Genomic DNA, 26,855 nt, shown 5'->3' with positions numbered 1-26,855 from the left:
ATGAGTAGTTGCATAAGGTACACAGATTATGCTGTATCTGTTTGACTTTCTCACACTCCTTAGAAGCCTCCTGCCTCCCAAACAGCTCTGTGGAAAAGGCAGACCTTTCTGATTCCCTGCTTCTGAAAACCAAAGAAACAGAACAAAAATCTTGCTGTGAAAACCGTGCCCTTTCACATTCAAAGTAAGCAAAGCACACAAAAAAACATCCTGCTGAAAGTCCATCCTTCACCTGCTGCACATGACAGCACCAGTGTGCAAATGGGCTCCTCTGCTGTTGCACTCCCCCTCTTCTGCAGAAGTCCACAGAGGTCAGTGCAGCTCCAGGTACGAGCTGTGGGCTCCAGCTGGGCTATCAGGCTGGGCAGCAAGGGTGGGAGGAGGGGAAAGCAGAGGGCAGAAGACTTGCACTGGCCATGCAACTGAATCTCAGTGCATTCTGACTTCCAGCATCTCCCTTATTTCACTTTCCATGGTGATTTTTTTGCCAAGTTTAATGAGATATACCTGGCTACACGAGTGCATCTCATTGAAGACTTCTTACTTTGCTGGAAAGCAGCTTCACAAAACACATTTTTGTCAGCTCTAATATCAAGGAACGATTCAAACCCACTATTTTTCTCCAAGTTCTTTCATAAATTGTGCGAGAAAAGAAAAGGGAACACAGGGTGTCTGTGATGCTAGCTATTCTTGAAGGTATTGTTTCGGGGGATTATCTTTGAAACTTTCTTCCCTGCCCTGTAATTTACGCTGCTACTGCTGGTAATGACTGTAAGAAATATAAGCAGCACTAATGGGTATGGATCACTGTTCTCCTAGACTGGAAAAAAAGGAGCATGGGGAATGATGACCCTGTAAGATAGATTAATGCAGCTGCAGATTGGTTCTTACGCTACTCAGGTTATTTTCCTTAAACGGCATCATGCCTCACACATTCTGCTGAAGGCTATCCATATCCATTCGAGTTCATAACAGCTATTCTTAGACATGCTTTCATTTTCAACACCATTACCAAGACTACTACTGTACTTTTTTAATGAGAATGAGGAGACAGTGTCCCTTTTGTTAGGTTCAGACCTATTTAGCTTAAATTAAAATTATTTGATATAATTTTCCTATAGTTATTCACAGGATTAGTGAGAAAACGTCACGGAACAGCTACTTGTCTCTTCATTAACATTCATGACAAAACTTTCCGGTAGGGCTGGTTTCGGCTGCTGATGGAGCGATACTTAAAAGAAATTGGCTTGTCTGTGAAACAGCTGCTCAGCAATGCCACTATGCAAGGGAATCGGTGATAATAAGATGATACTATAACAGCTACACTCTGAGCATAATATATTTCAAGCTGCTTTGAGGTATACAGTGGGGGCCCAAGTATTAAAGTATGATAGCTTGTCCATTGCTAGGAACAGGAAACAGCTGATCACTACACATCTGCTTATTTGGATTAGTCCTACCTAAAGCCTTGAACTAAAAGAAGAATCTGTATCTGCTGGAACTCTTCACTTCCTGTGTTTTTCCTGTCTGCCGGAAGGGGTTTTTATTCCTTTTCCTAGATTTTGGAAGGGTTTGTGAGTCCCATTGCTGAAACAGGTATTGCATTCTTTGCTAGGAACATTGTGAACCTACTGTTTCAAAGGATTTTTTCTCATTTTAAGGCTTGCTTTCTTAGGCAAGATTCTCAAGAGAAGATTCTCTGGATTCTCACGCACCCATTAGTGAAATTCCAGACACTGATTTTTAAAAATGACCGGCCAGCATGGCAATGCAATGGCAAATATACAGATGGGGGCAATACAGATGTAAACATCTGCACATAAGGCTCAGCCAAGAAATAACTGGCAGCTGGTATTATGTTGTGTAGTGACTCGTGCTAATTCACAGTGATTGTCTAGAATACGGAAACAAAATGAAAAAATGCTACTGTCAGACCTCTGGTTCTGAGACATCTTTGAACTAACATATTATGAGGATTAAAACACTTAGGAAACAGTGAATCTAGAAGAATGGAGAAGTTAAAAGTCCCAACACAGTGACAGACCCTTAAAAATGTGGAGGACGAATGAACAAGAAATAAGTAAGGTTGTACAGGGCTTTAGGATGCAAGAACTGATTGCCAGTTAAAAGAAAGGCATCTTTTCCTCTGATCACAGCTGGTTCCAATATGTTTAATAATTTCTAAAGTTCTCTGTTATGAATTTCATATTTGGCTTCTCCTGCTTACAGTTATTACAGAAATTAGTTCTTGTAGAGATTTGGAAAGTACTGCACTTCAGGTAAAATGAAATATAAAATTGACATAGAAATGATGTAGGAACACTGCCAGTAGCCTGAGGGAGGTGAACCTTCCTCTCAGCTCCCCTTCCTCTCAGCTCAGCATTGGTAAGGCCACATTTGGAGTGCTGGGTTCAGGTCTGGGCTTCCCAGTACAAGAGAGAGAGGGACATACCAGTGCAAGTCCAGCAAAGGGCAGTAAAATGATGTAAAATGACTGGACCATCTCTCATGTGAGCAGAAGCTGAGAGAGCTGGGACTGTTCAACCCGGAGAAGAGAAGGCTCAGGGGGATCTCGATGATGTGTATAAATATCTGCTGGGGAGACTAAATATGGAGCCAGGCTCTTCACAATAGAGCCCAGTGGCAGGACAAGAAGCAATGGGCACAAATTAAAAAAAAAGACCAGGAAATTCCACCTAAACACAAGAAAACACTTTTTTACTGTGAGGATGGTCAAACACTGGCACAAGTTGCCCAAAGAGGCTGTGGTCTCCACTCATGGAGACATTTAAATTGTGGCTGCATATGCTCCTGGGCAACCTGCAGTAGCTGACCCTGCTTTGAACAGGGGGGATGACTAGGCCGTCTCCAGAGGTGCTTTCACTTCTCAGCCATACTCTGAGTCTGTGATTCTGTGTAAGAATGTGTGTCTTACCAGAGGCTAAAGAAACAATTTTTAAATTACAGCAGATTGAGTTTCCTTGTAGATTACATCATGAATAGGAATCTGGGGCAAAATCCTGTAAAGGAAAACAGGCCTCAAATTACCTCCCAAAATGGAACTCATAAAATCATTCCATCTATGCTTAAGTGTACGGTTGTGGGACAGAGAGCAAATAAGATAAGAATGGCAAGGCATATAAAGGTCAGATCATAATTCAACAAAGAGTTCACATACCCCTAGAAAGTCTAATGTCGCATTACCCTAAGACATGCCTGGTACGGCAGAAAAAATATCGCAAAAATCTACAAGACCTTCCATGCCCTTTTCAAGAGTTTGCAAAATTACATAAATGTCTGCACAAACAAAGAGGTTGGCAGCAACACTAGTTTAAATTAACTCCTCAGGGGAGCAATGCTTGTATACTCTCTATCTCAACATTACTTAAGTGTTCATACATTCTGTTATTGCTTAGATATGCTGCTCTTGATAAACGCAGGTCCTGCACACAGCTTCCATAAAATCATCACAATTGGCTGTATTTGTTTTGTTATTTGTGTTGTACTAGCATCAAATGGCAGAATCATGTATCAGAACTCCCTCGTGCAACCGAAGTACCAAATTAAAACAAAACAAAACAAAAAGATTATTCTGAAAGAGTTAAAACTAACAATCTAACAATCCAATACTTGCTTTATACCGAAAAACATCATCCCATTTTAAATGACAACAAATCTGGCTGGTTTTATACTGAAAGACAGCCTACTAGGTGAATATATTTTTCCATTAGTTTATTTGCCCTTCTAGAAAGACTAAGCAGTTTTTTCCATATAAGCTAACAACTTTTGAATAGTTTTAGAATAGCATTAAAATACTGAAAGCATACAACACTCTTTGACAGGACTTCACATTGCAAATTCCCTTTAAAACCTCAATGATAAGCCAGAAGAAACCACTTAGTCATTTAATCCAACATCCTGCAGAGCAGATCCATAAGAATGCCAGAATGCAGCATTTGCAACAGGTCAGTAACTTTCAGCTATATCCCTTACCATCAATATTAAGATGCAGAATTTCAGGTTGCTGAAAAAGCCATAATGTGCTGAAGTTCTTCGCAATATAAAAAGGCCTCAAGTTGCCAAAGAATTAGTAAGGTGCCACCTGAGCTCTGTGGTCAATGAGCCCAGTGTTTTCAGTCAACTGCGCTGCTCGCAGAACACCAGTGATCATCCTGGTGTCCTTCTAGAAAAAGAGAAAAAACCTGTACGTGCCATAGATGGTTTGAAATGTTTTGAAATTTCTGCTTGCATACTCATCTTGCAATACTGCACACAACTTCTGGATTTTTTTTTTTTAGGTCTTTCAAGTCCACTACACAGAGGTTCCAAATTCACATTAAAAAGGGAAGCCATCACAATGCAGAGCGCTACACAGTCAGCCACAGCGCAGTGCTTCCAAGGACTAACACTTTATAAATTATATCAGCATCTGATCTTCTGCTGGGGACTTTTCTTCAGTTCCTCTTCATATTATACATCTCCCATTACCTTCCTTTTATAATTCATAGAATCATAGAATCATAGAATCTTTTAGGTTGGAAAAGACCCCTGGGATCATCGAGTCCAACCATCAACCCCACTCTACAAAGTTCTCCCTTACACCATATCCCTTAACATCATCTTCCCTTCTTTGTCATATTGCAAGAATCAATATTAGAAAAAAAAAAAATCTTTAATTGGATAAAGAAAATGATACAGAATTACCCTAAGGCGTTAAGAGACATCTTCACTTTTTTCCGAATGCAACCTCAGAGTTTCGAAGTAAGCTTCCAAAGTCAGGGATAACCTTTTCACCATTCTCCTACACGTGTGAATTGTGCCCTGTTACCTGGGGTCAGGCAGCTTTACTGCACCTGTTTGCAGGCTTTCTACCTACATGCAAAGATGAGGCTCTGCAATCCTCTTTGCAATGCCGATTTACACCTCTTCATGCCAGACCCTTTTCACCTTACACACATGCAGAAATACTCAGGGGGACACTTTCAACACAAATACAGATTTTGCATTTAGATAAAGCCATGCCTGAATAATCTGAAGCTCTTTTACTCTTTGCTAATCTGCAGTTTATGAGAAAAGCTCAATACAGTGTGACTCCTAAATACAGACACAAGCATAAAAACTGCTTAACGTTCATTATTAAAGACAAGCATTTAGCAAATTGTGACAATGAACCCTTGATCTTACAAAGATCTTTCAAAGGCTGAGGACCAGAAGAGATTGGAGTACTGATTAGAAACAAATAAAAACCCCAAACTGTCCTTGTCAATTCTTTCTAGGTATAAAAGATGTGTTCAATACTGCTTAAGTGGCTTGCATGACAATCTCTCTCAAATGCAACTGAAGACTTAGTGTTTGCAAGGCAGAAGCTCTCTAAGAGACTCTGTACATCACAAGAAAATCATACAGGAAAAAACTACAGCTATAAGGCTACAAGAAGGCAGACTACAAAAAAACCTGCTTTGCAATAACAAAAATCATGGGAGATACACAGTTCATCTTGCAACAGTGAACATAATTGCAAACCTAAATTTTGCATTTGAAACTAGGGGACAAAAATTATAAACCTCTCTGTGCATATCTAATCTCTTTTTTCAACATTAGCCAAGCCTGCAGGCGCTTAACAGTCGGATTCTTGATGTCATTGTAATTAAAGGCAATACTCACAAGGCTGATAAGCATACCAGCTGTAAGTTAACCCTTATCTTAGCCAAACTGACAACTGCAAATGTGGTATCTAATTGTAAAGAAAAGAACATTGGAATTTATTATGGATTACTGACTTTTAAATCCCATAACCTTGAAAATAAGTAAATTATATCCAGCCTACCGTCAAACTTCTTGTGCCGGGATACAAAAGTTGTGCGTACAAAGTGACTTGTCTCCTCCACTAAGTTTTCAAACTCCAGTTTGCTTTGTTGGCTTAACTTGTCCTCCATTTCTGAGGTGCAACATGTATATTCCTGAGGGCAGATTCTCAAATGTTCCCCTGGAATCACAAGAAAAAAGGAATTAGAAATATACGAACACAGAGAGAAATGTGTCAGAATCAAATATACGTGATGTCTTTTCAGTTCAGGAAGGTGGGTTGCCCAAAGGGCTCTTTAAGGATTGACTACTTGATTGTGAAGACTTCGAATCTGTATCAGCAAGTTTGCCATAGCTGGGCATTCCTCACACAGGAGGGGAGACACACTTTGCAGAGTTGTTTTGATACTTCAAAAAATGGAACTGTCTCACACCAAAAGTGTTTCCTCATGCTGAAGGAGCCTTCCTCATAAGCAGACGTACACTTAAAAATTCAAAGACAATTGCTTGCTTTCTGTTTGTCTTCAAAATGCCTGGACAAATACCCAGTGAGATGACCTGTTACAAGTTATCAGAGCTGTCTTGCTGTCAAAACCCAAAATACACAAATTATGTATTTCTGTAGATAGGTCCCACTTGCCCAAATGCGCCAAAACGTTCTCCCCTTCTACTCTTCCTTCCCTTCTGCTTGAGTAAGTGCATTTTAATGACTGTGTTTGGGTGCCCAATGTTTTCTTGGGCAGCATTTCTTGTCAGACCGAGCAAGTGCTCTGCTGAGTAGGAGAAGGCAATGAAGAGTTTAATTAATGCTTGTGTTATATGGAAATGCAATGTAAAAGGTAATGAAAGCCTCTTATTTAATTCAATAGATTTATCTCTTGAAGCACTGTGCCAGTTCTTCTGACAATATTGCTTTCTTCGGTACAATTTGCAAGTGGAAACCAATTCTTTAGCTCATGAAATTAAAATGGGCTGTTATTACATGAAATGTGAATTTCCAATTGACACTGTACTATGAGTGTCAGAAACATTTAGCTCAGTTTGTACTAAGGCAGGAAATTCTACCATCCCCTCTTGAGAAATAAAAAGAATGATCTGCCTCTGTGATTGAAGTTACTTGTAAGGCAATGAAAACAGTTAGCTTTCTGTACACCGAATCCTGATTAAAAATCCCTCTGCAAATCTCTTAAAGGTGCAAATAAAATGATATACAAAGCCCAAGGGTTAAATAAATACTGGGGACCTGATTCTCATTTATACCGAGGCTCTTTTCTACCACTGCTGAGCCGTAAAGAAGATTTAAATGCAATTTATACCTACTTTAAGGCTACTTTTCACCATTCTTATTATGTAGTGAGGAGAATCAGGCCCTAAGGTTTATGCTTCCCAGGGGCATAATATATTTAGCTGCTACATCATTTTGAAAACAGCATCAAAAAGAGGTTTGCACATGCTTAGAATAAGCATTGTCCTCAGTTTGCCCTCCTCTTATTCTATTTTTTGTTTCAGTTTTTGAATGAAGTCTTTTAATTTGAAATTTCAACCCTGACCCGTCACCTTCATCTTAATTTGTTATTTCTGCAAGAGTTCATAATATGTGAACTATAATGCCGTGAGATTTCTTTTAGCAGTCTCAAGACTTTCTAAAAGCTCACAGCTATACATCTCCAGGAAAGATCATTTCATTATTATCAGTTACTTTTAGGCAGTACTACCTACAAGTCCCAGTCATGTCCAAAACCACCATGATATAAAACACTGTATAAACCTGGAAAAGGACATGCCCCATGACCATCAAAATATTGCAAGGATTGTTTCCTGTGTCTACTACACCCTCCCAACACAATAAATTAATTCCTCTCCATTCTCAAAATTGCGCATCTAAGCCATAAACAACACATACAGGGACTGGTGAGCCGGCTGCTGTCAAACATAAATGATAGCAGCAAAATAATTGTTGCCTTACCCTCTACATCGCTGTCACATTAAACTGAAACTATTCAACAGGTAACGTGACTGCGGAGGTATCATAATAAAACACAGCAAACACTATTTTAGTAACAGTAATGTTCTGAGTTTTTATTAGATGTCAGAAAGACAAGGAAAGCTGACATATTCTGTTATAAGAAGCAGTGCTGTGTGCTTGATTAAATTAAAAAACCATACCCTGTCCGTAAAGTTTGTAACCCCCTTCCTCAATAAACCCCACAGGGTTTTGCTCATTGGAAAGCACTGGGTAGAGCTACTGTCCCAGTTTCAGCTACAGTGGTATTTTATGCTTTCAATAATGATAATGTCCTATTGCAGTCGAGAATTTTTATAAAATTCAGTTTTCCTTCCTCTGTTAATTTCAAGTTTGGTTTTTTTTCTCTTCTATCTGGCTCTTTTTTTTGTAATTGCCAGACTATCAACTGAACTAATAGAATCATAGAATCACAGAATCTTCATGGTTGGAAAGGGCCTTTGAGATCATCGAGTCCAACCATACACACACAAAAAAACCCCCTACATAGAGCATGCCCTGAAGTGCCACGTCTAGACGTTTCTTAAACACCTCTAGGGATGGTGACTCAACCACCTCCCTGGGCAGCCTGTTCCAGTGCCTGACCACTCTTTCAGTAAAGTAGTTCTTCCTAATATCTAACCTAAACCTCCCCTGCCACAACTTCAGACCCTTTCCTCTGGTCCTGTCATTATTCACCTGGGAGAAGAGGCCAACACCCACCTCTCTGCAACCTCCTTTCAGGTAGTTGTAGAGGGCAATGAGGTCTCCCCTCAGCCTCCTCTTCTCCAAGCTAAACATGCCCAGCTCCCTCAGCCTCTCCTCATATGACCTGGTCTCCAGACCCCTCACCAGCCTGGTAGCTCTCCTCTGGGCACGCTCCAGCACTTCAATGTCCCTCTTGCACAGAGGGGCCCAGACTGAACACAGTACTTGAGGTGAGGCCTCACCAGTGCCGAGTACAGAGGCACGATCACTTCCCTATTCCTGCTGGCCACGCTATTCCTGATACAAGCCAGAATGCTGTTGGCCTTCTTGGCCACCTGGGCACACTGCTGGCTCATGGTAAGCTGGCCATCCACCAGCACCCCCAGGTCCTTTTCTGCTGGGCAGCTTTCCAGCCACTCTTCCCCAAGCCTGTAGCGTTGCTTGGGGTTGTTGTGACCAAAATGCAGGACCCGGCACTTGGCCTTATTAAACCTCACACAGTTGGCCTTGGCCCATCGATTCAGCCTGTCCAGGTCCCTCTGTAGAGCCTTCCTACCCTCAATCAGATCAACTGTCCCACCTAGTTTGGTGTCAGCTGCAAACTTACTGAGGGTGCACTCAATCCCCTCATCCAGATCATTGATAAAGATATTAAAGAAAACTGGCCCCAAAACTGAGCCCTGAGGGACACCACTGGTGACCGGCTGCCAAGAGGATTTCACCCCATTAATCACAACTCTCTGGGCACGGCCATCCAGCCAGTTTTTAACCCAGCGAAGAGTACACTTGTCTATGCCATGATTTGCCAGCTTCTCCAGGAGAATGCTGTGGGGGACAGTGTCAAAGGCCTTACCAAAGTCCAGATAGACAACGTCCACAGCCTTCCCCGCATCCAGAGGGTGGGTCACATGGTCACAGAAAGAGATCAGGTTGGTTAAGCAGGACCTCCCTTTCCTAATCCCATGCTGGCTGGCCCTGATCCCTTGGCCGCCCTGCACTTGCTGTGAGAGCTCACTCAAGATGATCCTCTCCATGATCTTTCCTGGTACCGAGGTCAGGCTGACAGGCCTGTAGTTCCCCGGATCCTCCTTCCGACTGTTCTTTAGATGGACGCCACATTAGCCACCCTCCAGTCATCTGGTACCTGCCCTGTTGACCAGGATTGTTGATAAGTGATGGAGAGAGGCTTGGTGAGCTCTCCCGCCAGCTCCCTGAGTACTCTTGGGTGAATCCCATCCGGCCCCATAGACTTATGTTTGTCTAGGTGCAGAAGCAGATCATTGACTACTTCCTCCTGGATTACGAGTCGGTTGTTCTGCTCTCCATCCTTATCTTCCAGCTCAGGAGGCTGAGCACCCTGGGGATAGCTGGTCTGACTATTGAAGACGGAGGCAAAGAAGGCATTAAGTATCGCAGCCTTCTCCTCGTCCTTGGTTGCAACTTTCCCCCCAGCATCCAGTAAGGGATGGAGATTCCCCCTGGCTCTCTTTTTGTTGATGTATTTATAAAAACTTTTTTTGTTGTCTTTAATGTTAGTGGCCAAGTTGAGCTCCAGCTGGGCTTTTGCCTTCCTAATTTTCTCTCTGTATAACCTAACGAGATCTCTGTACTCCTCCTGAGTTGCCTGTCCCTTCTTCCAAAGGTGGTAAACCCTCCTTTTATTCCTAAATCCCATCAGAAGTTCCTTATTCATCCAGACTGGCCATTTTCCCCGCCCTTTAGACTTGTGACACTTGGGGACAGCCTGCTCCTGGGCCTTTAAGATTTCCTTCTTGAAGAGCATCCAGCCTTCCTGGACCCCTTTGCCCTTCAGGACTATCTCCCATGGGACTGTCTCAACCAGTGTCCTGAACAAGTCAAAGTCTGCCCTCCGGAAGTCCAAGGTGGAGGTTTTGCTAACCCCCCTCCTTACATCGCTACGAATTGAAAACTTGACCATTTCATGCCAATCAAGGCACTGTGCTTAGTGAGTAACAGCCACAGGTTTATATTTTTAAGACATTATGTTATACTGAGTATTTTGAAAAATTAAAGCATATTGAACTCAGTATAGCAGTCATTTTTGTAGCAATATTAGTTTTTCTTTCACTTATCTATTTATGGTCTTATTTTCTCTTTGCTACAGAAACAACTTCCCACCTCGGCTGCTACAAACTCTTTCACATTCCTACTGCACTTATTTCTTATACATGTATTTTCATTAAGTTTCTTCTTTTTAATGCACTGGATCTTCATTCATTCATGAGGCTCTTTGCTGAAATATGAAAGTTACCTTTATCAGAAATGCTCACAACTTCTACACTACCTCATTGCTTTCCTCTCCTAACGATGTATCTTCCTCAATCATCTATACTAACCACCCACCTTCATCACAAAAACTTTGCTAAACTATAATCAGCTTTTTAAAAACAACATTTCTCATTCTTCTCTCTTCCCCTGCCTTTTGGTAGAAAGAAATAATAATGTAAATATTGTGCTATTCGTCATATTGTGCGTCAAGATTTTTTTCCTCCTCCTCTTTCCTGCACTGGAGGCTCAGGTCAGATTATAGATAAAGTAAAAGCATTTTCCATTGCTCCAGTCTAATGCAGTGTTTGTAGGCCTAAAAGGTTCAAGTACAGTTTGCAAAGATGAAGTCTTTAGAAATTGTGGCTCATAAGCCCTAGCATGTTTGTAATGGCCATGACTGGCTGCAGTCTCCAAAGGCTCACAACTTGGACAAACACTTGTACCCTTTCCCGGGAATGCTGAATGGAAACTCTCTGACAAACAGTCATTTCTGTACGCTTAATCTTAATTTCCTGTTTTAAAAGCAGCAATTACCATTTTGTGTTTGTTCTTATTAAACTTCCAACTCATGTTAGAATTGCCAGGTCGTTAGTTCACTCCTGGACAAATAAAGCAGATACGACTTTCTTAAAGCAAAAGTAGAGGCTTTTTTTTTAAATTATTATCATTATCATTATTATTATTATTATTATTATTATTATTATTATTATTATTATTATTAAGGGGTGTGTACTTTATTTTGGTCTTTTTTTTTTTTTTTTTCTTTTGTGCAAATCTGTGATATAACAGACTGCTTGGAAATAACCCTGCAGGCTATATTTGATTGTGTTTCCTCTATTTCCCTGAACAGGATCATTTACCATTTGCTTTTTGTAATATATTGTTCTGTTACTCTAAAAGGAGTTTAATCACCGATTTGTGTATTTACACACCTTCAGTATTTTGCAGGCTGAAAATGTGTTCGCAGCTAATGTACCAATTCTTGCCCTGGGAAACTCCATATGGTCTACGTTCTTATGCTAATTTTAGCAAAGATTTTTACGGCACAAGTAGCATTGGATATAACTGACTAGTTTTTCCTTGTTGTAAATGGTGTCTCCCCAGACAAGTTTGACAGAATGTAGTTATGCTGCACCAGCATTTTGCCAGTGAGTATTAACTCAGCAGTTCCCAGAGACCTACCACAACTCTTCTAACCACCATTTCCAGCTGAAGATGCTGACCTACATATCTCTCCTCATGTGGCTCATGTTATATAAATCAAATCAATTGCCTACTACAAATTCAGCTACCAGTATTCAGTTTCAGTTCTATTACAGCTGTAATCTCACACCTGCCTTCACATGATCCAAATTGGCAAGTTTTGCAGTTAAATTTGGCAATCCTGCTAGCATGTTGCTTTGAAGTGTGATAAAATAATTTATAAGGCACTTGTTTTATATTCAGATATATTGCAGTTTGGTGTCCCCATAACATGCTACAAACCTCACAAGATTCCTTAAAAATTTGCAACTCGCAACTCTCAAGCTGAACAAATGCTTCTACAGTGTATCAAAGTGCCAGAACTGATTTGAGCATTGTAACTACTTGCAGAAGATACAATCTGAAGGAGCAATAAATCCTATGGAATATAACATTACCCTTAACAATTTCACCGTCAGATTTCCTGAACGCCTGATGCCAGCATTGGTCACATTGTTAGAACTGGGAGCATGATCACATAAAATATTTTACATAGCCAGAATTTTTTATGAGTCATGCTGCAAGTTTAACAATTTCAGAAACATTTCTTTCTGAGGCAGTCAATATTTTATAGTTTCTATCCTAATCATAAATTAAAAAAACCTGATATTGTTCTGTTGACAGAATGGTAGGACTAACTGTATGACTGGTGAGAATAGGAACGTACAGTCACCGCACTGCTTCATAAATCAAGCAATGAATAAATATTAATAAATAAAAGGGGCAAATCCAAGGTGTGCTTTCAAACTTGGTCGCCCTGTATTAATCAACAGAGCCTAAAGGAAAAGAAGATAGCTCTGCATTCTTCAGCCTGCAGGTTAGATTAATGTGATTGGGCTTTGCCTTTAACCATATTCTTTAAAATTAGAAATACCTGCTTGAAACCTGCTCATATTCAGCCACTTGTGGAGAAGGCAGTGTAGTTTAATAACAGTATGCAGTTTAACAAAGTCGAGAACAAAGTCCTGCACCTGGGATGGAATAACCAAACAGCCCAGTACAGGTTAGGATCTGTGTGCCTGGGGAGCAGCCTTGCTGAAAAGCACTTGGGCTCCTGGTGGACAATAAGCTGAACACGAATCAGTAGTGCACCGCAGGAGCAGCAAGGGCAAATCAGATACTGGGCTGCATCAGCAGGGGCATTACTAGCAGAGACAGAGACATGATCATCCCACTTAGTGCTTGTCATGCTGCACTTGGAGCACTGTATCCCATTCTAGTCCCCACAATTCAAGAAAGATGCAGACAGACTGGAGAGGATCCAAAGGAGGGCTATGAAGATGATCAAAGGGCTGGAGAACGTACCCTATCGAGAAAGACTGAAGGAGTTAGGTCTTTTCTCCCTGGAGAAGAGAAGGCTCAGGGGCACCTCATCACAGCATTCCAGTACTTAAAGAGTAGCTACAAAGAGGACAAAGGCTCTCTCTTCACAAGGAGCCACGTGAAGAAGACAAGGGGCATCAACTAGAAGTTGTACCAGGAGAGGTTTCATCTCACCACAAGAAAGAGATTTTTTACAGTGAGAACAATCAATCACTGGAACAACCCCCACAGGGATGTAGTTCCTCCATCACTGGAGGTTTTCAAGATGCGATTGGACAGGGTGCTAGATAATCTCATTTAGGCTCCCTTTGCCACTATGCCTTGGACCAGATGATCTGTTGGGGTCGGGTCCCTTCCAACCTGGGCGGTTCTATGGTTCTGCAATTAGGCATTTCAGAGCTTCCTACCTCTCAGAATTTTAAAGGACTGGAAGAGGTGGAGCTTTGCTTCTAAATTAACATTTCCCACCTAATTTTCTATATTTTAGATTATTTTAAAAATATCGTGAATATAGTTAAAACAAAAACCTCATTCAGCTTTAACCCTTCCCTACTATTTTGAGATTTGGATCATTTTTCTGTATTGGTACTGGTATTTCTGAACATCTGCTTTTTGAAGTTTTCAATTCAAGCGCTCTATTGGTGAAATCAGGAGAACGGGAGAACTCTTCATGATCACATTATTAATTTTCTATTATAGAAAACTGTTCTCCTACAATACACTTACACCCTTCTGTCACTCATATATCCAAAGAGAAAACAGTGCTGTAGAAGCATTTGCCTCACAATCATCTTTAACTTAAAAAAAAACCCTGTTGTGTGGTTTAACCCCAGCCAGCAGCTAAGACCACACAGCTGCTTGCTCACCCCTTCTCCTTCCCCCCAAAATGGTAGGGAGAAGAGGCAGAAAAGGAGAGGAAAGGAAAAAAAAAAAACCTCATGGGCTGAGATAAAGACAGTTTAATAGAACAATATCAGAAAAGGAAAATAATAATAATAATAACAACAATAATAATAATGACACAAGTAACTCTCACCACCTGGTGAATTGGCACTGTCATGAGCAGTGATTGCGAGTACCCACCCCCTGGCCAACACCCATTTATATACTGAGCATGACATCTATGGTGCAGAATATTCCATTGGCCATTCCATTGTTCTGTCTAGGTTTCGTCTCAGCTTTGATGGGAAGCTGAAAAAAAAGTCCTTGAAAACTGTCAACATTGCCTGGCAACAACTAAAACAATATGTATTATTGACATTCTTTTCATACCAGACCTGAAACACAACAACCACTAGACAAAAAAAATAACCCTGTCCCAGCTGAAACCAAGACAAACCCCAAATAGCAGTATTAACTTATTTATCATTGACTTATTTAGCAGTTAAAACTAGATTAGAAATGTGAGTTTCATAATTTCAGCCAATACTCACATAGTGAAAATTAAAATATCATTGTGTTGGACAAAATCTGTTCGCTAACCAAAAAGTCCTAAGGCTCCTTCTGACTTTGTAATTATCTTCTCTGTGGGGTATAACGACCCTGCAAGCAGCCTCTGTAAAACTGCACCTGACATTCAAGTCTCAGAATTGAACTTTCCTACTCAAACTAAAAGGAAACAGATTACGTTTTAAATGAATTCCACTGTAATATTGGCCTGACAAGTGGTGGCGGGAGCAATATTTGCACAGAAAACAGCAGCTGAAGGAAAGGGGGGAAAGCTGTCTGTAACATACATCTATGTCATTAGACACAACTCTCCAAATTTCAATCAACGGAATATTGAACTTGAAGAACTTGTATGTCCAGTGGACTCCAATAAACCTGTGCAACTACCTCATGAAAGAAAATGACTCATTTGTTTGCCTTGTACCCAAATCATCTTTTCTCAGATTCCTTTTGTTCGTTGAGTGCTTTGAGGTCAATTAAAAAATGAATGCCTTCCAAACAGACTCATAATTAGTTAACAGTCTCTTCATTATGGGTCCCACAGGGAACATTCATTTACAAGGAGCCCCGACCCTGTTGTCCTTGGGAAGACCTCAATAATAAGTTACAGAAGCGGAGGCCAAGGCAAACCTGTTCAGACTAGGACTACACACATGCTAAAGAAAGAGCTGAAGTCCCTAGAGTCTTCCTAACTAAACTACTAGAAGCAGTGCTGCTACTCCAACACTAAGGTTCATTTCATTTTCCAAGCATACACAGTCAGACAATCGGTTTTTGATAGCACAGTTTGTGAGAAGGAACTTTAGTTACCTCTTGGGGGGTGTACTACTGGCGCTGTGCTCAGTGCCTTGTGGAAAGCAAATGGTAAGGCTGTGATTCAGCACTGTACAATTTCATCATCTCGCTGGCTACATAGCTGCAATTTTCTGATTTCAAAGCATGCTTCCACCTGGGAACGGCAGCCAACTACTTCTCCCCCACAACTGATTTTTGCCATTTATTATGTCCCCTACTATAATAACAGAAATATCTTACATAGCATTAGAGTGAGAAGCAGAATGCAGACAGCACATCCCTTTACCATGACCATAAAACACAGTGCAAGAAGGTTTTGTACTGCAGCTGCTCTCAGAACAATTTTATTATTAAAATGACAGGATGAGATTGCACACATTCATGCATTTATAAAGATTTTCATCAACATTTGTCACATAACACTGAAATCCAAACATGTGATTGCAACACACGATACATCAGGGACAGGTTTACACCACTTAGTTCATGTACCCACAGAAGTACAATCACAATAGGATGGAGCGGAGCTAGTTGCCTGGGGCTAACTGGATATGCTATACTGCCAAAACAAGCCCTTAAGATAGTTACACCATTACTAATATACATGCAGCAAAAGTTAAAACTGCATGAGATATAATCGTGCCATTTGATTGCACTGTCAAACACACTTAAAAGCTGTGCAGATCCCTTGCTTGCAATCACTGTATTCTTACGTATAAAATCCATGTTTCTAAAATACTAAACTTAGCAACAACTGTTTAGAAGTCCTTAATCATGGTGCTCTTCTCTTATTCACATGGCTTCAGTCAGTCCAAGGAAACCTTTTCATGCTACCATTAAACAGAGGAATCTACCTTCCCATCTTCCAATTGATAATGGCATGCTGTCTTGCAATGCCAGTTGTAGGAACAGTGCACTAAGACAATCCCGTTATACATTGTGTCGGCTTTACATCAAGGCTATAATGGGGACATCAGTGGTAAGATTTTGGTGCTTCTGCCATAAGCTCTTTATTGAGATACTCTTCAGCCTAATGCCCTTCCTAGTCACTTAAGGAAAAGAGGGTACAAAAAGGGAGGCTACAATTTATGAAGACCTCATAGTCCTGTTATCATACTGGCAGAAGGTCTACCCATGAAATTTCACGGCCAGAAGCGCTGGTATCTGTCCTTTCAATTCTGTTTGGAACCAACCACTGTAAAGAACAAACTGCCCCTACCAGCTCCTAAGTATCAACCTTACTGTGACACAAGTCATAATGCAAAAAGCAAAACGCTTTCTCCAAGTTTGTGTGTCTTTGACTTTTAGGGCAAAAAAAACCCTTCCTTTTTTTCCTGAGAAGCGTGCTAAGAATATGACCACAAGTAAAACACACAGATAAATCACTCAATGCAAGAGAGCCCAGAGACATGCAAAAAATAATGTCCTGTTACCCCCGTGAAGGAGTTTCAACATCTGTAAGCCAAGTTTGGTGCAAGTTTGTGCATCCTGGTTTTACAGATCTGTCCTGGTTTGAGGTAAAAGAGAAACAATTTTCAGTTCAGTAATTTTACCACAACAAGATCTCATTGCTCTTACAGTGTGAGAAGGTCCATGCTAAAGCCAAGTAAGTTGCTGGAAGCAAAATCACTGACAGAATTGTCAGAGTTAAAGGATTCAAGTGAAAAACTACCAACACAGGAAGGTATAAAAGTCTATGAAAAAAAGTGAAAAAATGGATGTTGGCAACCCAGCAATAAGGAAGATCAGCCCATTCCAAACCTGACTGATGACTGTGTGGGCACCAGAGAATTATTGGGTGTCTTATCATTGATGGCAATCATTCTATTGCTTAGCCTTATAGCTCATTAGTCCTAGCTCTCTATCTTGTGTAGTAACCAGGAAATGACTGCTTTGTTCTCTTGTAGATATTCTGCAGTTGTGCATATTCTGCATTGACTCAAGAGAGAGTTGAATCCCAGGGGCTAGGGGAAAAACTTCCCCAGCTGCTCCTCCTGATGGGCCAGGTGGGAGAAGATACCACAGAAGGGAGGTGCCTTTTTTTCCGCAAGTTGCTCATTGCCAGTGGCATCTCCTTCTGGTGGAAGGCCATAGAACTACTGAAATAAGCATTTAGTTCTTTCCTAAAGGTGCAAAAGGGAATATTCTGTGACTTCCCACAGTAAATCTTACGTAGTTAGGGAACTCAGACCTTTTTCTTCCTGCTCCTACCAAAATTCACGCTGCAGAAATGATTCTCCTTCAGTGACAGGGGATACTAGCTGACACAGGAGGAAGTGTAGGTACAGATTTCCATGGAGAATGTGCCAATGGAAAGTTCTCTTATGCAATATTTCTTCTATTGACTTTCTTCGACTATTTTTAGGCTGTTTTGATTCACTTTCGTGACAAATATAGCTTCAACGAACTGAAAAAAAAACCCCATGCATTAAAGTATGAATAAAAATATTCTGAATTGCAAGGCTTCTAATTAACAATATGAATCTAAAGCTTCTCTGTGGATATTGTCAGCTACAGCATAAGACTAGACATTCTATTATTAACACCATGGATAGACAAACTTTTGATGAATAATCAGGAAATTCTGAAACATTTTCAATAAACTATATTTCCCTAGGAATCTCAGGATTCAGCAATGCAGACTGACATTCTTGAAATCCTTTGTTCATTGCTGCTATCAGATTCTCAGTTTTAATGATCAGCTGTCAGATCTCCTAGAGCCTAGGCTAGGGTGTCCAGGTGCTCCCATCTTTCAGGCAAACTGGACTCACAGGCTTCCTTCTGAAGAGGGAGGCAGCTGGCATGTGTGCCTTGAAGCCTGGAGGTGTTTGGACTGAAAGTAGTTCAGACAACAGTGCTGTCACACTTCAGCAGAAGTTGGGAAGTCTTGAACACTTCCTGAGTCTGGGCTATGTGGTTCCTTTCCTGTTACAGTCCCAAGGCTTTCTCAGAGCTTGCCAGTTTTGAAAACCTCTGAAATTTCCACATTTTCTATGATAGGAGACAGAAATCCTCTTTACTTCTGGTTCAGGTCAAGTTCCCAGGTTTCTGTACCCTTCCATGTACATCCAAAGGCTATAGCTATACCCCTAGACAAAAAGGGGCCAGCAATTGATCCATACAGTCAGAGGAGTTCACACCCACATTTCTTAGGGCAAATCCCCGCTGTACGCAATCAATCTGGGAGCAAAGTAGTTGAACCAGTCAAAAAGAGCCAGAGTGCTATCTTACTATTTTAGGCCATGCTTCAGCTCATTCCTTAGCCCTTTTTCATACAAAGATTCTGACCAGAGGGCTTGTTTAACTACTTGAAGGTAGGAAGGCTCTACAGAGGGATCTGGACAGGCTGGATCCATGGGCTGAGGTCAATGATATGAGATTCAACAGGGTGAAGTGCTGGGTCCTGCACTTGGGTCACAACAACCCCATGCAGCGCTACAGGATTGGGGCAGAGTGGCTGGAGAGCTGGCCGGCAGGAAGGACCTGAGGGTATTGGTCAACAGCCAGCTGAATATGAGCCAGCAGCGTGTCCAGGTGGCCAAGAAAGCCAACAGCATCGTGTCCTTTACCAGAAATAGTGGGGCCAGAAGGATTAGGGAAGTGAATGTCCCCCTGTACTTGGCACTGGTGAGGCCCCACCCCAAATACCATGTTCAGTTTTGGGCCCCTCACTACAGGAGGGACATTGAGGCGCTGGACCGTGTCCAAAGAAGGACAATGAAGCTGGTGAAGGGTCTTGAGAACAAGTCTTATGAGGAGGGGCTCAAGGAACTGGGGTTGTTTAGTCTGGGGAAAAGGAGGCTCAAAGCAGATATTATCACTCTCTACAACTAGCTGAAAGGAGGTTGTAGGGAGGTGGGGGTCAGTTTCTTTTCCAAGTAACAAGTGATAGGACAAGAGGAAAGAGCCTCATGTTGTGCCAGAGGAGGTTTAGACTGGATATTGGGAAAAATTTCTTCACCAAAAGTGTTGTCAAGCATTGGAACAGGCTGCCCAGGGAAGTGGTTGGGTCGCCATCCCTCGAGGTAAGTAAAAGATGTATAGATGTGGTGCTTGGGGACATGGTTTGGTGGTGGAATTTGCAGTGCTAGGTTAACAGTTGGACTTGATGATCTTAAGGGTCTCTTCCAACCTAAATGATCCTACAGTTCTATGATTCTAACAATCAATTAGAGCAAGATTTTTCAGAGACCAGAGGGCTCTGGATTTGGGGAGCCTGGCAGAGCAGGCATGACATTGTCCTTGACTTGAAGAGGTCTCCTGGCTTGAAGGAGGACACAGGCCAGATGCGCCTTGCACTGCTGATGCTGGAAGCTTGGGAGTGCAGGCAGTCCTGCAGTCTGACAAACCCCCGTCATGATATTTCTTTAAGTCAACACTTTCTAACAGAACAGCGTTTGACCTGAAAACTTTTAGCTCACTCTAATTAACAGAAGCTATGTTTCCATAATATCAGCCAGCCATAATAACCACTGCCAAATGGAAAAGCAAAGCTTTTTAGAGAAGAGGATGGTAGCTTAGCTGCAAAAATTTCAGATTTCCTATATTCCCAATAGTGCTTCAGATCTGACTCTACTGTTAGTCCTCCACAGTGGGGTTTTGTTTTGTGTGGGGGTTTTTTTGTTGCGGTTTTTTTTTTTTTTTTAGTTGGTTTTGATTTATTGCTTTTTCTTTGTTTATTTTCTTTGTTTTTTTTTTATTGGATTTAGACACAAACAAGACAACCAGTTTTTCAGCTCCTTTTATTAATGTGCTTTTGTCAGTGCCCTCTGTGGCCTGTGATACTTGGCAAGGGCCAGGGTCTTCAAAATCAATAACTGAATGTAACAGAGTTTCTTGCCCTTCAAGTGTTTTAATGTTAAAGGTTTGACCTTTATGATTAAAGAGCAGCCTGAAAGGAAGCTATCTGTGTCTGAAGTCCTCTCTTATGTAATCATATTGTTGAACGGACATTTTTGACTGAAAGATAAAAGGCTTCTGTGCATTCTTACAGAATTAATCAAAGCATTTAAATATAGAAGGATACAGTAATAAGCTAGACAGGTTCTATCAGTTCTTTAGAGAATTAGTTACCTTATTAATATGCCTTTTTGGCACATTTGTCCAGTACGATCACAGCTTTTGACTGGCTGCTTATAACAGTGACCTCTGGTTAACTTGTTGTGAATATGTTGCAGCCCAGACTTTTATGAAAAAAAAACCAAAACAATAACCAATTTTTTTCTTTAGTTATGTATTGAAAGAACACTATATTCAGGATCTGATAAGCACTGCATTCTCCTTGAAGATGCTGGATAATCGTTCTTCGTTACGGCTAAACGGGCTATTTCCTAGAAAGATGGCAAGGGACTTTCTAGTCCTATTTACTCTGTGCACTTCAGCTCACATAATATGGACAGATATCATCCAAAGAGAGTATTTGTCTCATGGAGGAAACTCTCTGCAGATCTATAGCAGATGGAGCCAGGAACAAAGTCGGCAAAGACTATGTCATAGTTGTTTGTGCTTATTCTCTTTAGGATAAGGAAGACTCTAAGGCACCTGTCTAAATTCAAAGCCCATTGAATACGTTTCTCTCTTGGTTCCTTCTCTCAGAAACTACTCAGAAAAAGGCATTCCCTGGCCTCTGCTGCATGGATGGTGCCACAGTAAGATGTATCGCTTTAATGACAGGTAGAAATTTAAAGAAATCTCCGGGCATGTCTGTACAAAGCTCAAATGATTTTGCCCCGCCTTACCCCCAAAATTGCAAAAAATCCACAACTGTAAAACTCCTAAAAATGTGCAAGACTGCACTGCAGATGCAGCTACAGTGCTTCCAGGTCTTATTATTGTCTCCGAAGGTCTAAATCTAAGGGCTTTTCATTCCCTGTGGAAGTGCCTATCGCCTTTCCTGAGTGCCTCGGGTTAAACAGTGTGAATTTGCCTGCTTTCCTGCCCTCCCTCCCCTCTGCTCCTGCCAGGCTGTCCTTGGAGGGAGCCCTGTGGCCCTCACTACCAAGGTGGGGCTGTGCAGCGGTGTGCTGCTGGCCCTTTCCCAAAGTAGAAGTGCTTTCCGAGCTAAAGCATTAAAGCTAAAGCAGTGATCATTTACACCTGCAACAGAGAATGACTGTGGTTACCTATAGAAATCTCTGCAAAAAGCAAGAATAAATCTGTAAAATAAGAGCCAGGTCAACGTGCACATAATTCCAATATGAATCATATATATTTAGGAATGAGTAATATTTTGGGATTTATCTTTTTTCTGGATGAATTATATAGTTCTACTCTGGGCCCAACCACAGCAATAGTAAATACATTATGGTACTTTCTGGTGCTGTGTTGGACTAAGGCATGCCTAAAATCTTTTGATTGGAACATATTTCTTTTTTCACCTTGGCAAAAAACTTGAAAAGAGGAAAAAATAGTACTAGGCAATACCCCTGAAGTTTTTCTTTAAATATGATTTACTAGTAATAGCTAAATTCTAATAATGTCAATATTTTCAGTCAACGGTATTGACTTTTACTGTCATTAAAATTATTTTTAATAGAAAATGTCCTAATAAAACTCACATTATGCTTTTCCTTATTACTGTCTTTACTGAATATCAAAAGGGGGCCATATACATTTTATTTTCCTTGTATTTCACAAATACAGCTATAAAAGATGACTGACAAGTTTCAGTCAAGGAATGCATCTAGTAAACTGCGTGTGTGTGAACATCATTAAATTGTCTTTTCCAGTCTTTCCAGAGTATCTGTCTCCTTGGCAAGTAAAGGTAACATCTGTAATTACAGAGGAAAAAAAAAAAAAAAAAAAGCCTAAGTTATCTGGTAAACAGTGTAAAGCATCTAAAGGAAGGTCTCCACTGACTGTCACAGGAACGGCCCTTCTATTTCTATATGACTTTAAGTTACTGCACAGCTCTGTCACATCTCTTGAATGTCAACCTTTGTAGTCTCTCCTTCCTGGTTTGATTTATTGCCAATAAGGAGATACCAGGAGATGGAACTTTGCTCTGGGGCGTCGATTTAAACAATCATTCTGGAAATAGTATGTACAAATGATGAACATTGGCACAAAACTACATATGTAATTAAATGCATGGCGTGAAAAAAAAACCTTTTTTTTTTTCTCGTGAAACACTTGAAAACCATTCGCTGGAAAACTGGAGCGAAGTCTGGCTGCTTCTGTGATGAAAAATATCAAGACTGGTCTGCTTATAGTGGGTTTTGAGATAAGGCAACAAATCACGTTCTGTAAAAGCTAAGACTCAGTCACCAGCGAAACAAGTCAGAATGGTTTATGAAAAAGACTTATACAAAATATACACACCTGCCAGTAAATAACCTCTTCACTGAGTTAGCACTTTTCTAAATTACAAATTAGGGATTCATGATCCTAATAAATACAATCTACTACTGGTTAATAGCTCTCACTGCATTTTATGGTTTTGAAAGAGATTTATAGGTTTATAATGAGGAACATTATAGTGCAGGTGCTATTAACTTCACTAAAAGCTATGCATAAAAAAGGAAAAGAAAATGCTTTACGTCTTTCATTAAATAGAAAATACAAATGCATTTTGTTAAAGGTTTTCCTTGTGTACTCTTTCCTAAGAAAAAAAGTCTGTATTTCGAGGTGACTTCTAAGTAGTGTAATTAATTTGGTGGAGTTCACAAATTGCTTAACGAGTACTATGTTTAGTGAATATTCTCTGAAAGTTTATGGCTATTTTCTACATCCGTGCAGCAGAACGGCAGTTTTGAGCACTTGTTGCAAATGTTTCCAACCGTTTTCTGCCAAATGCAAATTCACTTCTTGAGTGAATTATCAATGCCAATTTTAGCTGATACTACTGTTAAAAGATTAATGCCCTAAAGGGAGAATCAGATTACTACTTGCATTCTTTTAACATCACTTTAGGAACACTCTCAATCCCCTTCCCCTTGGACAGCATGCTTTTTAAAAACAACAGCATGGTTGAGTAGCTTTAGCCTTTTCACAATATGGTTATAAACAAAGTATCTAAAGCTAAAATTGTAGGTTAATGGAGTTATCATCCAAAATTAATACTGCATACTCTCATGAAAAAGTTCTAAAACTTTACACAAAAACTATTCAAACCAAGTCATAAAACAGCCATCTAGGCTACTACTTCTTGCTGGCATTCAACAATTCACTATTATCTGACAACTCGTAGAATAACTGTCTACCCCAGGTTAACATCACTTCCTAAAGTGTGAAACGCTACCCACAACATTCAAAATAAGCTTCTGAAATGATGACGATGGTTATTATTATTCTACAATAGTTTCTGCACCTGAAAGTTCCACTAAGCTCTATGGGGTGACTTATACATCTGAAGTTACTCATACATAAATACTGCCAGAAGTAAAATTCATCAGTACAAGCTGCTGGATTGCATAACTTTTATTGATCTCTGGGTTTAAAATTTATAATTGAATTATTATTGATGACTTATTGATATATAGGAAAATAGTATTGATAAATAGGAAATACAGGAAGCTCCAGGGGTGATCCATGTTAGAATCTGAGACTCTCCTTAGGTTTGGCCAAACAGCATCTGAAATAAATCAAACCGACTGGTTTTTAGGCAAAGTTTTATTTGGGATACAATTAACTAGAATGATGCATGTATGAATGTTATCAAAATCCTTGCTTCAGTTCTTTCCTTATTATAACCTATAAATGTGTGGTCACACTTAAACGACCATTTATGCATAATATGGTGATAAATTCAGCTGAGAAAATCTTAATCTGCTGCTATCTTAGATATCCAAGCAAACACCAGATCAAGCACCCGAACTCTCCTTTTCTTTCCAGTGATACTTAAAGGAAGCTTCCAGTGCAAGAATCTGGAAATACTCTGCAATAAAGAGTTTAAGATACTATAATAACCAGGAACCATTATTACTCTTACCATTAAGACCAAATTCTGTGAAAATGTTTAAAAAGTTAGTAATCATATAGTAATAAGACTTATGCATGTGTGCTATTGACAGAATCTTGTAAGGTCCCACAACAATTAGTCTAAGTTGATTTGCAGTTTACTATAGCTACAAAGATTAAATAAGCAATACAAAAAGAGATTCAAAGCTTTAGACAAACTGTCTCCTTCAGGAATCAATTCTAGAGTAAAGATATGAACTGAGCTCCCTGCATTTTTGAAGGCAGATACTGCATACTTCATGTCAAACTGCAGATCTGTGAGTACAGACTTTGAAAAGAGAATCAGCAAGCAGTGGTTTAATGCTAATTTGATGCATCATTCAGAGTCAAGACACCATCTAAGACTTGTTTGACAAGACACAGTCAAAGTACAAAATGATCAAACTGAAACTGTGTCAGTTATTTTATGAGCAAATCAGATTCCTGAACGGTGCAGAATTTCCTTTACAAGGGGCTATATCATCATAACAGATTAATTAGATGAAAAATGGAAGTAATACAGTGAGCGACATCCACACAGGTGAAAGTGTGATTGATCAAAGGAATACAACGGAATCACGCTGTCACACGAGTGACTACATCTTCGGTTATTAAATGCTCCCAGAGCATTGCATGATCGTTTCACACTTTAAATTCTGCTGCTCAGAACTGAACAAAGTTCACCCATTTCCTTTCACAGAGTCAAGCCAATATCATCTTCGGGTTTGATCTGCCTAGGTTGCCCTTTTCCAAGTTTGAATGAACCCACAAACCTCAAAAAGGAAATTCAGTCAAACTTGTCATATTTTCCTTACTTACCCGCTTACTCAGTGCATAAGTTTGCATAACTATGAGGCTCAGCTGTGACCCAGGATCAGACCACAACCCTTGGATAGTCTCAGTTTGATTTCAGATAGTGTAATTAAATTGTCAAATAAAAGCTTAATGCTTATGAAATATGAGAAGGAAAGGGGGACTGAAAGAAAGGGAAAAGAAGAGAGAGAGAGACGGACAGGGAATATTAATAATTGAGGGTATAAATAATGTAACATTTGTCCAGAAAGAAACATGTCATTGCTATTTTAATTTTCATAACCACTCAACTAAAGTAGAATATAAAAGCGAATCACACTAACTCTTTATACGGAAGAAAATCTAACATTATTTCATATGCTTTGAACTGAATGAATGCACCAATAATGCCACAGAATTACCCTATTATGGGATCATAGGAGAATCCCATAGGTTGAATAGGAGAATCCAAGGTTGAGGAAAATGAAGTGTGGGATCAGGTAGGTAGCTTCTGCTCCAAAAAAGGGAGGGCAATGTAGGTATGAGCTTCACTATGCCATATCATTTGGGGCTACAGATCATCCCCTTCTGTTAGCAGCTTTCTGGTTAAGCCAGGCTTGCAAGCAGAAAGCATTTCCAGGTCTTCTACATCTTCCTAATTCAGACACAGTTCTTAAGAAAGCGAGATCCAGTGTCAGACTGGTTCGGATCTAGAGGAACCTTTACAGTTGCTGGTCTCCAGGAAGCAGCAGTCATTCTTCCTGAAGGTCCACTCTGCAACACACATACTGCAGCTGGTAATTCTGTTCTGCTTTCAAGATTTTGCCCAATGTTGTATAGCTTTGCTGTGAATGCAATACCTTAATATCTTTTCACAGAACCCTTGTTTCCACAGTAACTTTGAGGAGGTTATGTTGATTAGCATATTTTTTTCATATGTGACAAATCAAACATATGGAGTGTGAAAAAGAAAAGTGAAATCATTGAAGAAGAGCTAGCATATAATTCTTTATACGAAGTTTAGCCTTTTTTTGAAACACTGAAAAGTAAAAAATGTGGTGCTATTTTTCCAGATGCATTCTGTAGCATTCCAGACTCCTGGAATTTGTTTAAACAATCTCATTCAGATCTTTTTACTTTACTGACTGATGTTTCTGCCTTAAAGTTGCACTTACAACTACGCTGCTATTTGTCAGCGTACCACAGGAACAAAACCAAACACATACTACTTTACATACACGACACATACAAGGTCTTCATGTATACAGTCTTCCTTATTCATAAGGTCCTACACAAATATGTCTTCAGTCTTCACAACGGACTATTTGGTCTCACTGAAACCTACGTGGGCTAGGTTCAGGGACAATCAGTCTTTTAAAATTATAAATTATCTAAGGGCAACAGGCTGAAACTTTAGAACTATGAATTAAAGTTCAGTTTTAGAGAGAAACTTGGAAAAAAACCAATAAAACAACAAAAAAACCAAGCAACTCTGTTGTTAAACTAAAACTAA

General features: G+C 40.1%; 1 protein-coding gene across 1 annotated transcript in view; it reads right to left on the bottom strand.

Annotated features, from left to right (window-relative positions):
• The window catches only part of GPC6 (glypican 6), a 777,821-nt gene that overhangs the window by 528,313 nt on the left and 222,653 nt on the right, over window positions 1-26,855 (bottom strand). The window contains exon 2 of the mRNA XM_063336315.1: window positions 5,828-5,986. Coding sequence (XP_063192385.1) covers window positions 5,828-5,986 — 159 coding nt within the window. The remainder of the gene's footprint in view (window positions 1-5,827; window positions 5,987-26,855) is intronic.

The sequence above is a fragment of the Chroicocephalus ridibundus genome, chromosome 1 (genome assembly GCF_963924245.1).
Source record: "Chroicocephalus ridibundus chromosome 1, bChrRid1.1, whole genome shotgun sequence".
In the NCBI taxonomy this organism is placed as follows: Eukaryota; Metazoa; Chordata; class Aves; order Charadriiformes; family Laridae; genus Chroicocephalus; species Chroicocephalus ridibundus.
Note: the sequence above shows the minus strand (reverse complement) of the source record. Positions and strands in the feature narration are given on the sequence as shown.